Source organism: Trichogramma pretiosum, unplaced genomic scaffold (assembly GCF_000599845.2).
Source record: "Trichogramma pretiosum strain Unisexual culture from Peru unplaced genomic scaffold, Tpre_2.0 scaffold4, whole genome shotgun sequence".
NCBI lineage: Eukaryota > Metazoa > Arthropoda > Insecta > Hymenoptera > Trichogrammatidae > Trichogramma > Trichogramma pretiosum.
Window position 1 is genome coordinate 2,999,916 of NW_019641688.1, and position 12,303 is coordinate 3,012,218.

General features: G+C 41.8%; 1 protein-coding gene across 8 annotated transcripts in view; it reads left to right on the plus strand.

Annotated features, from left to right (window-relative positions):
- Positions 1 to 12,303, plus strand: part of LOC106650230 (rho guanine nucleotide exchange factor 17) — a 34,668-nt gene that overhangs the window by 10,172 nt on the left and 12,193 nt on the right. For all 8 annotated transcript variants that reach the window (XM_023461570.1, XM_023461572.1, XM_023461573.1 and 5 more), the window contains 4 exons: positions 653 to 1,097; positions 2,193 to 2,594; positions 4,513 to 4,990; positions 5,055 to 5,388. In XM_023461570.1, the coding sequence (XP_023317338.1) occupies positions 653 to 1,097; positions 2,193 to 2,594; positions 4,513 to 4,990; positions 5,055 to 5,388 (1,659 nt within the window). The remainder of the gene's footprint in view (positions 1 to 652; positions 1,098 to 2,192; positions 2,595 to 4,512; positions 4,991 to 5,054; positions 5,389 to 12,303) is intronic.

A 12,303-nucleotide genomic window follows, 5' to 3' on the forward strand; every position in this document is an offset into this window, starting at 1 on the left:
ATGTTTTTAGCAACGCGTCGAAATTAGAAAATCCATTAAAACTGCAAAAGCAATCGATGCTGCTTGCTTGCCTGCATGCGCGCGCGCCACGCGCTCGACTTTTCGATGCTTCTGCGTGCACGCGCTCGAATACTTGAATGAAACAGCCGCGCGCAGTCATGGCTCGCGGTGAACGAATCGGAATCCATTTTTTCTGTCGTTAATCATATGCGGTTTATTTCCGACGGAGCACGAAAAATTACAAACCGGACGAAATCACGAACTCGCGCGCTGTACCTTCCGGTCTTGCCAAACTGCCTGCTATATTATACACTATTCGAAATCAATACATAGCGTGGGTAGATTTTCCGGAAAATTCTCGTTCGACCATACGCGAAACATATTCGTCGAAAATCATTACATAAGCTCGCGCGATGCTGTTGCCGCGCGCGCGTGCATTTATAACGAGCATATTTGCGTTGACGCGTATCGCTCGCTCAAAGAGCTTGCAACGTTGCAAGCTCCCGACCGGCCAGTTGGCTCGAGACTCGAATTATAAATCTTTCGAGCGTTTTAAGGGCTCGCCGAGCAGTCGAAAAGAAAAGAGAAAAAAAGAAGATTTGAAAAATCAGCGAGGACATGATCGATTGATAATTACTTTTTGCGATTTCAGTCCCAACAATCTCCGGCACCGAACGAGGGTCGCTTTTCGAGCCGCAGCCACACCTTCAGCGAGGGCAGTCCGAACTCGGTGCCGACGCTCGCCCAAGGCTCCAGGCCATCGTCGGCGACGACACCGACGAGCACGACGACGACTCCTTCCTCGCATCCACGCCAATTGTGCCGCAGCGCGAGCATCGACGAGGAGCGCGACTATTTCGTGCTCGATCCTCAAACGAACGTGCTCGCCGGCGGCGCCAAGAGTCCTCGTCATTCTCGCCAGTACAGCGACTCGGCCGCGGGCAGCAGCTTCGAGGATGCCTGCACCGATCACGCGAAGAGCGTCTCGTGCGACGGCGAGCCGCAGCCAACGAGATCCTCGACGCCGTGGCTCGGAAACGTGCCGACAGGTGGCAAGTTTCGCAGCGCTTCGTTTGGACAAGCCGATACGAATTGTGGTGAGTTATATTGCGAGGACGATCGATCTCACCCAGATAATCGGTTCTTTTTAAAATTATTTCGATTTTTTATTTCGATGCCGTTGCTCGCAAAAAAATGGAACTGTTCGGTGCAGAAGAAAATTGAAATTACTAATGCGAGTTGCCAGCGTTATAACATATACAGACATAAATAAGTGTTTATGTATATATAATCAGCTCGAGCTTTTAGTTTCTCGAGAAATTGGCGATGATGTTGCCAACGTTACGCCTGCGTCAGATTCGCGCAAAGTAAGCATAAAGCGTGGCCCGTGCGACTCGAGGCATGTGTATAGAAGTATATAGCCAAAGTTGCAGCCGAAATGAACGCGCGGGGCGGCGCTCGATCCGCGAACCAACGTAATTCGCGACCCGAGCCAAGCTCGCACGTTTTCCTGCCCACCGCGGACTCTACGAGATTGGCTATATTATACCTATACTATATAGTACCTGTATACACACGAGCGCATATGAGACGAACGAGATTCTCGGGTCAAGAGTGCTCGATTTTTCTCCTTCTTTCTTTTCCTGTCTAAAGCCAAAATAAACATTGCGTTTATTCCAACAACGAATGGCAAATTTTTGATATATTACCGCGAATGTTGTACACTTGATCGATACGCTTAACTGTTGCTAAAGCTCGCGAGGGATACTATTTTGAGGGACTTTTGTTTGAATTACGAAAATTCGGATTATTCGAATTCCAGTGTGAAAAAAATTGATTTTTACGGTGTCGATGACGGTGACAAATACCTTATCTCAAATGACGGAATACCGTATAAATGAAGCGGCGTGCTCGGGTCGTGTATATTGCGAGGTATTTTTCGATAGAAATAGCGAGCCATCGATGACGTTGCATAACAGCGTGTCTCGAGACTTTTTTTAGTTTGTCCAACGACGAGAGCAAAACCTTCACATTTTTTCAATAAAGTATATGAAAATATCAATTGACGAATATCTAACAAACGGTTCTCGCGAGAATTTTTCTCTGCTCCTACGATGTAAAAATAGCTCGTTGGGTGAATCGGGATCAGTCAAAAATTGAATTAGCCATAGTTGCACGCTTCGACCTTGCAGAGCTCGACCGCCAAGTCGCGGCGCAATCGGTGGATTATCGCCGAGCCGTTTACGCTGCCATGGGTGGCAATGGGGCCGGCTTGTGTAACGTCGCCAGCAGCGGCCACAACAAAGCCTCGACGTTGCCGCGATCGGCGCGTCGTTCGCCGTCGCCTCGTCGCGCCACCTCGCCGAGTTTCGTAGACAGCGCCGTTGGCTCGTCGGCCGAGGTTGCCTCCAGCAGTATCGACGAGGCCCTGCTTTTCCGCCCGAGAAGCGATGCCTCGGACTCCATGACCGCGTCGAGCTCAGCAGTCGTGGGTCCCGAGCTCGTCGATCGTCAGCAACAGCAGCAGGTGCAACAACAGCCCAGAGACTCGACGGAGACGCCAGAGACGAAGGCCAACGGCGATGCGCGCAAAGGTTCGTTGTGAACGATGATTTTATGATCAGTTTTGTATTGATTTTGCGCGCGATCAAATATTTTCTTAAATAATATTTCCAAAAATATCTATCGATACGCAATTCGTACGAATCTCTTTAATATCTCCATTTCTATCGAGTGTTTACCAACTAATGTGCACATGCGACCTTACACGGCTGCAGCATCAGACCTGGATCAATTTGGCTTTTTAATTTCTATTAATAGCTGAACACTTTATCGAAGTACATTCGTTATTTTCATTCATCCCAAATTCCAATTCTAACTGATATTTTATTTTTATCAAACTTTTACGCCATGTATAAATAAAACGCGATCGGTATGAGCAGCTGTGCAGTTCATCGATCGACGAGCTGGGACATGTCGGGCTTGCGAAATTGTCACTTGCAACCGGCCCCACTATTGTTTATCTTTTTTTTTTTCGTTAGTATAGGTACCTCATACCACTGATTGCGTTTCAAAGAAATGCATTCAAAATAATGCCAGTCACTATGGTGATGCATATTATTTCATAGTGACATATATTATTCATTGCGATATGTTCCGAAATATATATCGTGGCAATATTGTTTCACGCGGATGCGAGATCGTCACGTGACTTTGAGCCATTAAAGAAGATTCGTTGAAAATTCTATTTTGCGCCTAAAGCAACATAAATTATAAGTAAATATATCATCGCAATATGAGATGACAAATTAACCGAAACTATATAAAATGTCGAAAAATCGGATTTATTCGATTTGTGACTAGATAATATATTATGTTTCATGGGTTAAAGTATCCATCGGCAGATTAAACGTACCATATTAGATTTTATTTGACATCAGTAATCTTGCCGAAATGATGAAAAGAATAAAAAAAGACCAAAGCGACGAAGCAGAGGTGAAATATCCGCGTTTTCGACATTGATATTTTCAGGACAAAGTGAGATTTACTTTAAATTCGTTCGGAGCAATGAGCACGTCATAAAAACGAGCGTCTGTGATGACGTTCGAGTGCCCCTATATATGTAAGTCCATGTGTAGAGTTATGTTATAAACAAACACGTCAGCACAGTGTCAGCAGTGTCAACGAACGATAGCTTTTTTGGGTAGCGAAAACGAATAGTTTGCAAATTATCCGATTTCAAAGATATTCTTAGGTTTACAGTCATAAAATTCATTTTTCCGAACTTTTGCAAGAGTCACTTCTTTATTCATTTGAAGATTTTCTTCCTGTAACCGCAGTAGTACATATCGACTTGGCTTAAGAAATGTGAGACGTTTAAACTTTTATAATGTAATTTTCCATTTAAACATCAAAAACGTCCTACTTTTCGCAAGATCAGTCTTTGTGTGACTTGCATAAATCTACATTGAGGTTCAATTAAAACTAGTAGCTCCCCTCAAAAGTCACTCACAGTTTTACTTATCTTGCCAGAGAATTGTAAGACTAATATTTAATTATTACTAAATGATATTCAACATTTGAATGAAGTGTATGATATTAAAGAGATTAAGTATTAATTGATAAGAATTATGAAACTGTTCTAAATTCAGTAGCAGTGTCTATTAATAGTAACATATATAAATCAGCGTATATAAATCAAATCACGTATAATAAAGTTAATAAAACAGCTGCCATATCAAACAATATTATGGCCAAATTTATTCTTCATTCGCACTGATGTTGGTGAGAAAAAAAAGGCTTCAATTAATATTTTCATTCGCATAAATAAACTTTAGATATACGTGTTCTATTAATATGCTTATAGTTTGTTATTCATTCATCGTTCATCGTTAATCGCATCGAAGCTTTTTTGTAACGAGTAAATTTGAAATATATCACGCAAAAATTAGGGATGGAATCCGAAGGTTTTCAAAAGAAATGAGTTTATAAGCTGACTTTGTGTCTCATCAGATTGTCCGCACGAGGTGATAATCACTCCCCCGCAAGAAGACGCGACGTCGCTAAGCGGCGCGAAACACGACTCTAACAATCTAGTACAGCAGCAGCAGCAGCAGCAGCCTCAACTATTCATCAGACGCTTGAGTCAGGCAAGCGAAGCGAGCGAAGCCCCGAGCGAGTCGGCGGCGAGCTCCGGCGCTGCGGCTAGTCAGGAAGCGACGACAGTCACAGCCGCGGCCGCTCAGGCGGCGTCCGGTCCGACCGGCAAGTTACCGCGTCGCTATCGCGGCGACACGAGCAAACGCCGCAAAGGCGTCTACATAACCCAGTGGCCGACCAACGCGGCCAGTGCAGCCAACGCCGCCTCGACCAACGAATCTTACGAACTCAAGAACAAGCTCTCGACTCAGAGCAGCGATGAGAGGGACGAGCTGCCACCGTCCGCGACCCCGAGCGACTTGTCAGACTGCGAGGGCCAGACGCCCAGGAGGTGAGTAATTTTTATCATCTCTCTCCCCCACTGGGTGCTCAGCGCATAATCGCTCCAACCTTAGATACAGCAAACGGCCATTGCGCGGTCCTTACGGCCAAATGCTCGAGGCCGAGATGGCCAAGCCACGCGCGACCGACCTCGTCTCGTTGGACGCCAGCAACGGTGTGATGCGCCAGCGACGCAAAGTCTCGACCAATCTGTCCTTCAATGCCAGCAGCTCGGCGGGCTTCGGCGCGGACCAGCCGCCCGTCCCGTGCCATCACCGCACGACCTCGAGTCCGAGCAAACTCGAGGGCTTGCCTGGGCCCAGCCCGGAACTCTTGGCCGAGCTCCTCAAGGGATCCTCGGAACGCGTGGCTCGTGCTCCCCCAATGCCGGTGTTTCACAATGCCAGTGTGAGTTTTACTTTTATTTTTCATATTACTGCACTCGATACCCAACAATTCCTTACGAGCCTTACATGCTTTTTTTCTCGATCCTGCATTTTTAGTAAATTATTCGTAAAGTTCGATAAAAAAAAAAAAAAAATACTCAAGTAGTCAGTAGTTTCTAACCCAAACGAATTGAGACGTTTAGAAAAAATGGAAAAATCGACGAGAAATTTTACTCGTACAATAACTCTCATGCATTTGATCTATTATTAGCATTCTCATCGTATACCATTCAAGTAAACTGATGAAAATTTTATGATTTTGAGATTATTCGCTTTCCGATTGTGTTGAATTCCATCCAGCATTAATAAAACATTATTAAATCTTATAATATAAAGTTTAATACAGTGTGCAGCAGAAATAAATGGTAAAAATCAAAAAAGGATACACAATAAATTCACATTCTTTTTATAAAAGTGATAAAGAAAAAATTGAACATATACTATCAATTATTTAAGCAAATAATATCGACGTACAGTTAAATATTATTATTCATTTCTACACTTTTATGAACTTTATTTAATTGTTACATCAAAAATTAGGATTAGAGAAATATTTCTTTACATTTTAATTGTAAGTAATGTGCAGTTTTTTTGTGCACGTTTTTCCTTCTCAAGCAAAAAAAGCGAAAATGTATCGATCGATTGAATTTTAATATACGCGCAGCATCGACGATAGAGCCATAAATATATGCGTGTCACGAGAGAGAAAAAAATTATTACACGCACGGGTTGCTACGAGTATCTGACTCGGGACGTAAGAAAGATGAAAAAAAAAGAACATACACATAGCTCGCAAAGCCGCACATAAGAGATGCGCGCGCGAATCGTAGAGTCTTGAATTTACATCCGGAAATAGAATCGGTGCACATTGACGCAGATCGTGCTGCTGCTGCTGCTGCTGCTGTGCGGTATGTATAACGCGAGCGGCTCTCAATAGCGCGCGACGCAATCTTCGGCCGCTAGGCCGCGCGCTCGAACTTCCGAAAATCGACGCGCGCTAAGCGTTGCCGAGATTTTGGCAGTGGCTTTGCCTTACCCGAGGCGATCGCGACGGAACACGGGACGCGATCGAAATCATAAAGATCTTGCGAGCGAAATTCATCGCGTGGCTAGGCGTAATCAACGTCATCCAAAGGATTTTATAGAATTACAAAAACTACATCGAATCAATGAACTCGGGGGAAAATAATTCGAAGCACGTAAAACATAACTAAGTACGTCATATCTCTGACGCGTACGTACTACGCGTTATATGAATAAAAAAAAAAGTTGCACTGCATGGGCGACGATGGTAAAACATTTGCGTGCGCGCCAGATGACACCCAGGCGGGATCTTTCATATACACAGAGAGATTCTCGGCTTTCAGGGATGGGAATCGATATACGCGTGTATGTACAATTACTCTACGCTCGGCGTCTCTCCCGCACATATAGTTTGCATCGGCTCCGACACGCGTCACGCGCTATATAGGTCTCCAAGCTATCTTCACATATACTCATGTACGTGTCTTCGCCATATCCTTTCGAATTTCTCTCGCTCATTTCTTCAAGTATTCTTAACGCCGATTCATTTTTTCGATGTATACGTATATTCATTCAATAATCGCAAATCTATTTTTACCTTATACTACGTGTATACCAATAGGATGTAGTTATAATTGACTTGCTCTTGAACGAAAAATCAGATTTTGAACTCTCCTCCGCTCGCTTCTTCTTATTTGGTTTGCGCAAAAGATGATATCTTTTCATAACCTTGTCCATAGCTTTTATCGCGTTCGCTTCTTTGATTTCTCGTTGAACTAATGATAGAAGTTTTTATATGCACGTTGCGCGTGGACCCTCGCTTGTGAACCCACACGCACACGCGCGCATACACTCTGATATGCAAGTACGCATAAAAAATTCCGCGAGCGTCCTTGCTTCTTTATCTCCATGTACTCGGAAAAGGAAAAAAAATTCCATTGTCGAAGTGTATGTGATCTCGGGGGCATGGCTATGGCTTTTGACCCGGTGTGGGTGCGCGTTTGAGAAAAGCATTGCATCCTCGTCATTCTGCTGCAACGAGAAGAAAAGAATAAAAAAAAGAAAGAAAAAAAGAAGAAAAAAATTGAAGAAATGAAGCGGAATCAGCTCTGTATTCTGGGTAAGAAGTTCCGTATACACGAGTGCGTTGCGTGTTCTCTCTTTGAAACGGTTTACGGCTTAGATTCCTTCGAGATGGGCATCTTTTCGTTGTTATCATACCAGCCGCATCTTCTTCGTGAAATATAATAGGTCAGTGTAATGTTCGATGCTACTCCGTGTATCCGTTTGAAAAGAACAATCGAACTTGTGACATTAATAACCCTATTAGATTCATCGTTGAAATGGTTGGACGACGCCGAGATCTTTAAGAGAAATACGTGAAAGTCACGCAAAGCTCGGGGCTCGATCATTAATATCTATTCCTGCGTCATCGGGAGTAGCGTCGTCGATTACACCGCCGCCGCCAAAAAATAAGCTCATGAGCCGGCAATCGGAATAATTGAATGGATCCTCGCAAATGTGACGCAACGCGGGGCTTACGGTGTATTATATGCATCTACGCACGTAGCGTAAGTGTGATATAATACGTCGGCTTCTTGATTAACCGGCTGATCTCGAAGATGCGTGAGAGCCTCGAACCCATATATAGTATCGCTGACATGTACATCGACACGTATTTCTCTCGGGTAGCTTCCGTGAATAAAATCACTCCCGTATGCATATTAGGGCTGTGCTTATAAGCACGTACACACAAAAGGAGCGGTCTAGAGACTGTTAATTCATCATTTATTTACTTAAAACTTAAATATATTGCGAGTACTCGAAAAACTTCGAGTACCCGAAAAATTTTGCGACTATTATTTTTATCCTATTTAATAAAAAGTTGGCCAACAGCTGACTTCCGACAATCACGGTGTACATGTGTTCCGCGGGCAACATACGTACGTATCTCGGAGCACGTATTTTGTTTAATTGACCGAATATCAAGCGAAGGGTACGCATACGTACGTAGACGGGGGAAAAATCAATTGTCGTCTATTGTCCTTGCGGCAGGAGCAGTTAGGCTGCGCGAATTCGATAAATAAGTGGAATTGCGCGTGCTCTATCTAAGTATTCATTAAGAATCCTAAACATCTTATTTTTCTAAATAAACTTTAATGCGCGAATCGAAGGTGGCAAGAGTTTACTTATATAAAAGCATCGCGCGTTATTTTCAATTATGAAATACCGAATATTGCGCGAGCACATAAACAAACATAAGGCGCCGCGACATCGTTATCTGCTATACACGCACGTAATAGCAGTGGCGACGGGTGGTCTTGCTGCTGCCGATGGGGTGGAGGCTGCTGCTGCTGCTGCAGTTGCTGATTTTCAAAAGCAGCTGCTGCGGCGGGGTAAGTTCATCGCGCGGCGCCGGTGCACGAGCGTATACATGTATACGCACAGCATCTACGTGTGGAAAATTGCGCGCCGGCGTAATATAGGCGAAATCGATCACTGTGCCACCAGCAGCGCGAGAGACGCGGCCGCCGCTGTAACGTACGATTGATGCTGCTCTGCGCCAGCTCCTGTATTGTATATCTGTACATTATATGCGTATGTACTGTGCACGCGTACACGAGAGACTCCCGCGCGCCGCCACCGCCGCAAGCCTGCCTCCTTTTCTGCTGCGCGCCCGAGCTGTTTCCACCCTCGCCTCGGCTCGCGGCGCCGCAGCCGGAGCAGCCGCAGCCGCCTATCAGCCGGTGCCAGTGATGCCGAGCTCGCCTTAGTGTTCGTACACGTTGCTCCAGTGCAAATCCTGTAATTTTATTTTATTTTTTTCATAGTCCTCCGACGCTTTGTTCTTCGTTGTGTGATTATTGCCGAGAGGGGAAAGTTATTTTCTCGTGGCTAGATCTCGCTTGAGAAAGAAGAAAAAAATAATGCGTGCGTTAAGTTTGTTTGTCTTGGAAGACTTTCAGTAAGTTTGATCGTATTATACTTATTCTATAAAATTACCGATATCGACGATATTTTAAGAATCGAAAAAATTTGGTCTAGACAAATTCTAAAACATTTCCTCCAAACATCATAAAATATTTTTAATTAAAGTTACAAGTGGAAAAAATATCAACTCACTTGTATAGTAAGCATGCAATAGGATATAGTTGCAAAACAAAGCCTGAACTCATCTGAAGGGTAAAAGAAAGAAGATTTCATTTTTGATTAATTGTTAACTTTTTTACGAATTACTATGGAGTTTTATCATGCATAAATCAGCTGGTTATTTAGTTTTCTTTCATGCGAAAAAAGAGATTAGTCATCATCAAATATTTAGCTTATTTTATAACGTAAAATGTTAAGTATTCGTTGATGAAGCAATTATCCAAATTCTTTCTGCTTTTGCCTTTCAATAAAAGTCAAAATGTTCTGTAATTAGCGAAGCTTGACTTCTGAATGTTGAGTTTACTCATGGTAGACGAAAGAAAATGATTAATTCATCTCAGTAATTTAAACAAGCTCTATCTGTCATTAACCGTTAGACGATTACAAACGCATACCAAATTATTGCATAAAAAATAGATGTAACAGTTTCGATGTTTCGTGTTTTTGCAGCGATCAAGTTTCGTGAATTATTCTAAATTAAAAATAAACGAATTTGACTAGACTTTGAATTGGATATAGAAAATTCACTCTGATCGAGCAATGACCTCTAGATATTAATTTTTTATTCATTTTTGTACAGTTTTAGTATTTCAATTATTGAAAGTATAAAATTACATGTTACAAGTACATTTGCGTAAATAATTCAAAAAAAGTAATGGAACATATCTGTTAGTTTGCGTTTTAAAACGTTGGTATGACTATCAAGAAAAACCCTCATTCGTGACACTTGTTGATATAAAATTCTGTTAAATTAGATTTACTTCGTCAAAATGATGTTGATCTCTAGAGTTTTTTGTGAAGAGTATTTTATAAAACATTATTCTGTCTTTTATAAGAATTTTTCCCTATTTCAAAGCTCCAGTGAATTTTCATTATTTATTTTTAGTAAATTAAAAACGTTTTTACTACAAGGTGAATCGTGCATTCGTAATTAATCATTCCGAAATTTTTATCCAAATCACTTACTCTCATGCAAGTTTCTTCAATTTCGAAACAATGTTAAACATAAAAAAATCACTTAAACTAGGAATTTTCCGATATAAAATTAAAAGCGGCTCGGAAAACTTGTTATCCTTATTTATCAAATGTTTATTTATAAGAAAAATACGAGTTTATTCCAAGCGTTGAAAGCAGCGAAGTGCACATCTGCCTGGCTAACGCACCAAAATATCGAGCGCTGCATTATAAAATGTAGTGAAAGCGAGTTTCAAATAAGTAGATCTCTCACTTTGTTTGGTTTCACTTATTGCAGCCATGAGTTGGTTTTTTTTACGAAATAACTCGGGCAGCGTTACGTTTTTTGGGGCTAATTTACTTTTGAATGCGTACAATTATGATAGCCTTGAACACCGATTGTTCACTTGTATAATGGGAGAAAATAATGATAAAAGTGCTCAGACCTCGCACATGTCAACGAATCCGATAGACTTTGCACTAAATCGTATAATGCAGAGTTAGCGTAATCTATTAATAGTCAAGCGAACCCGACGTGTAATCTCGTCGTGTGGCTTTTTGAATAGTTTTTTCATTATGCCTTGTAAGTATAAAAAAAAAACTCAATATGTAGAGCTTGAAGGAAAATAGATATTATAGCTTTACAATAAAGAAATCCGTGTCAATAAACACGAAGCGCTTTTATTTTTGAATCGACAATGCGTTGTACATACGGAACTGATGATTGAAACATTTTTACAGTAAACTTGAGAAGCATTTTTTTACGAGATATATGATTTTCATATTCAGAATAAGCACGTGATACTCAAAAACATTAAAAGCTATATTTTTCTTTGTACTCTCTCATTCAGCCTTGAGAATATTATAACAAAATTCGTCGATCAGTGTTTAGTAAATAGGATTATATTATAATGATCATTGCATGACAGCTCATCAATTGACTTCCATATACTTATGTAATTTTTTTCGATAACGATGTCTCCTAAAATTACATGATAATAGTCACAATATTTTTAATCCTTGATAATTATTAGACTTTGCGTGCGATATAACGAGGAGAAGATGCGGAAGACAAACCGCAGCAATAATGCGAAATGGCCTTGCAGAGCCTTGCCCCTTAATCCGTAATCCAAGGACGATTCCTTGATTTTTTTTTCACGGACAGTCTGAATGAGAGAGAAAGAGAGAGAGAGAGAGAGAGTGGAGAAAAGTCCAAAGATACATATGCAGCCAGGCAGCGAGCTAGCGCGCGCGAGGTCGAAGCTCGGAAGGAAGCTGCTGCTTTCCTGTGCTTTTACGTGAGAGCGCGTGTGCGTACTTACACGTATGAGTAATGCATACCAGACGGCAGACGATGCTATAAGAGCAGCGTGATCATGTTTGGAATAATTTTCTCTCTCTCTCTCTCTCTCGATCCAAGGATGCGTTTTCTCTTTGGATTTTTCCTTTTTTATACATTCATCTTTGCATTTTTATTGCTAACGAGCAAACGAAGCCCAGGCGTCGAGCGCGCTCGCGTAATGTATTTATATAATTTTTAATTATGGTAATAAAATGCACTACACATATATAGGGTAGTAGTTGCAACCCGAACGCAGACGATTTTACTTACGCAGAGCGACGATAGAAACATATTCATCGGGAATAAACTGCCTTATATTTATAACTCGATGAACTTAGCAATGGACGATCGGAACGTAATGACTATTCATAATATAAGCGCGATGCGAGCGAGCCTAGTAGTCACTTT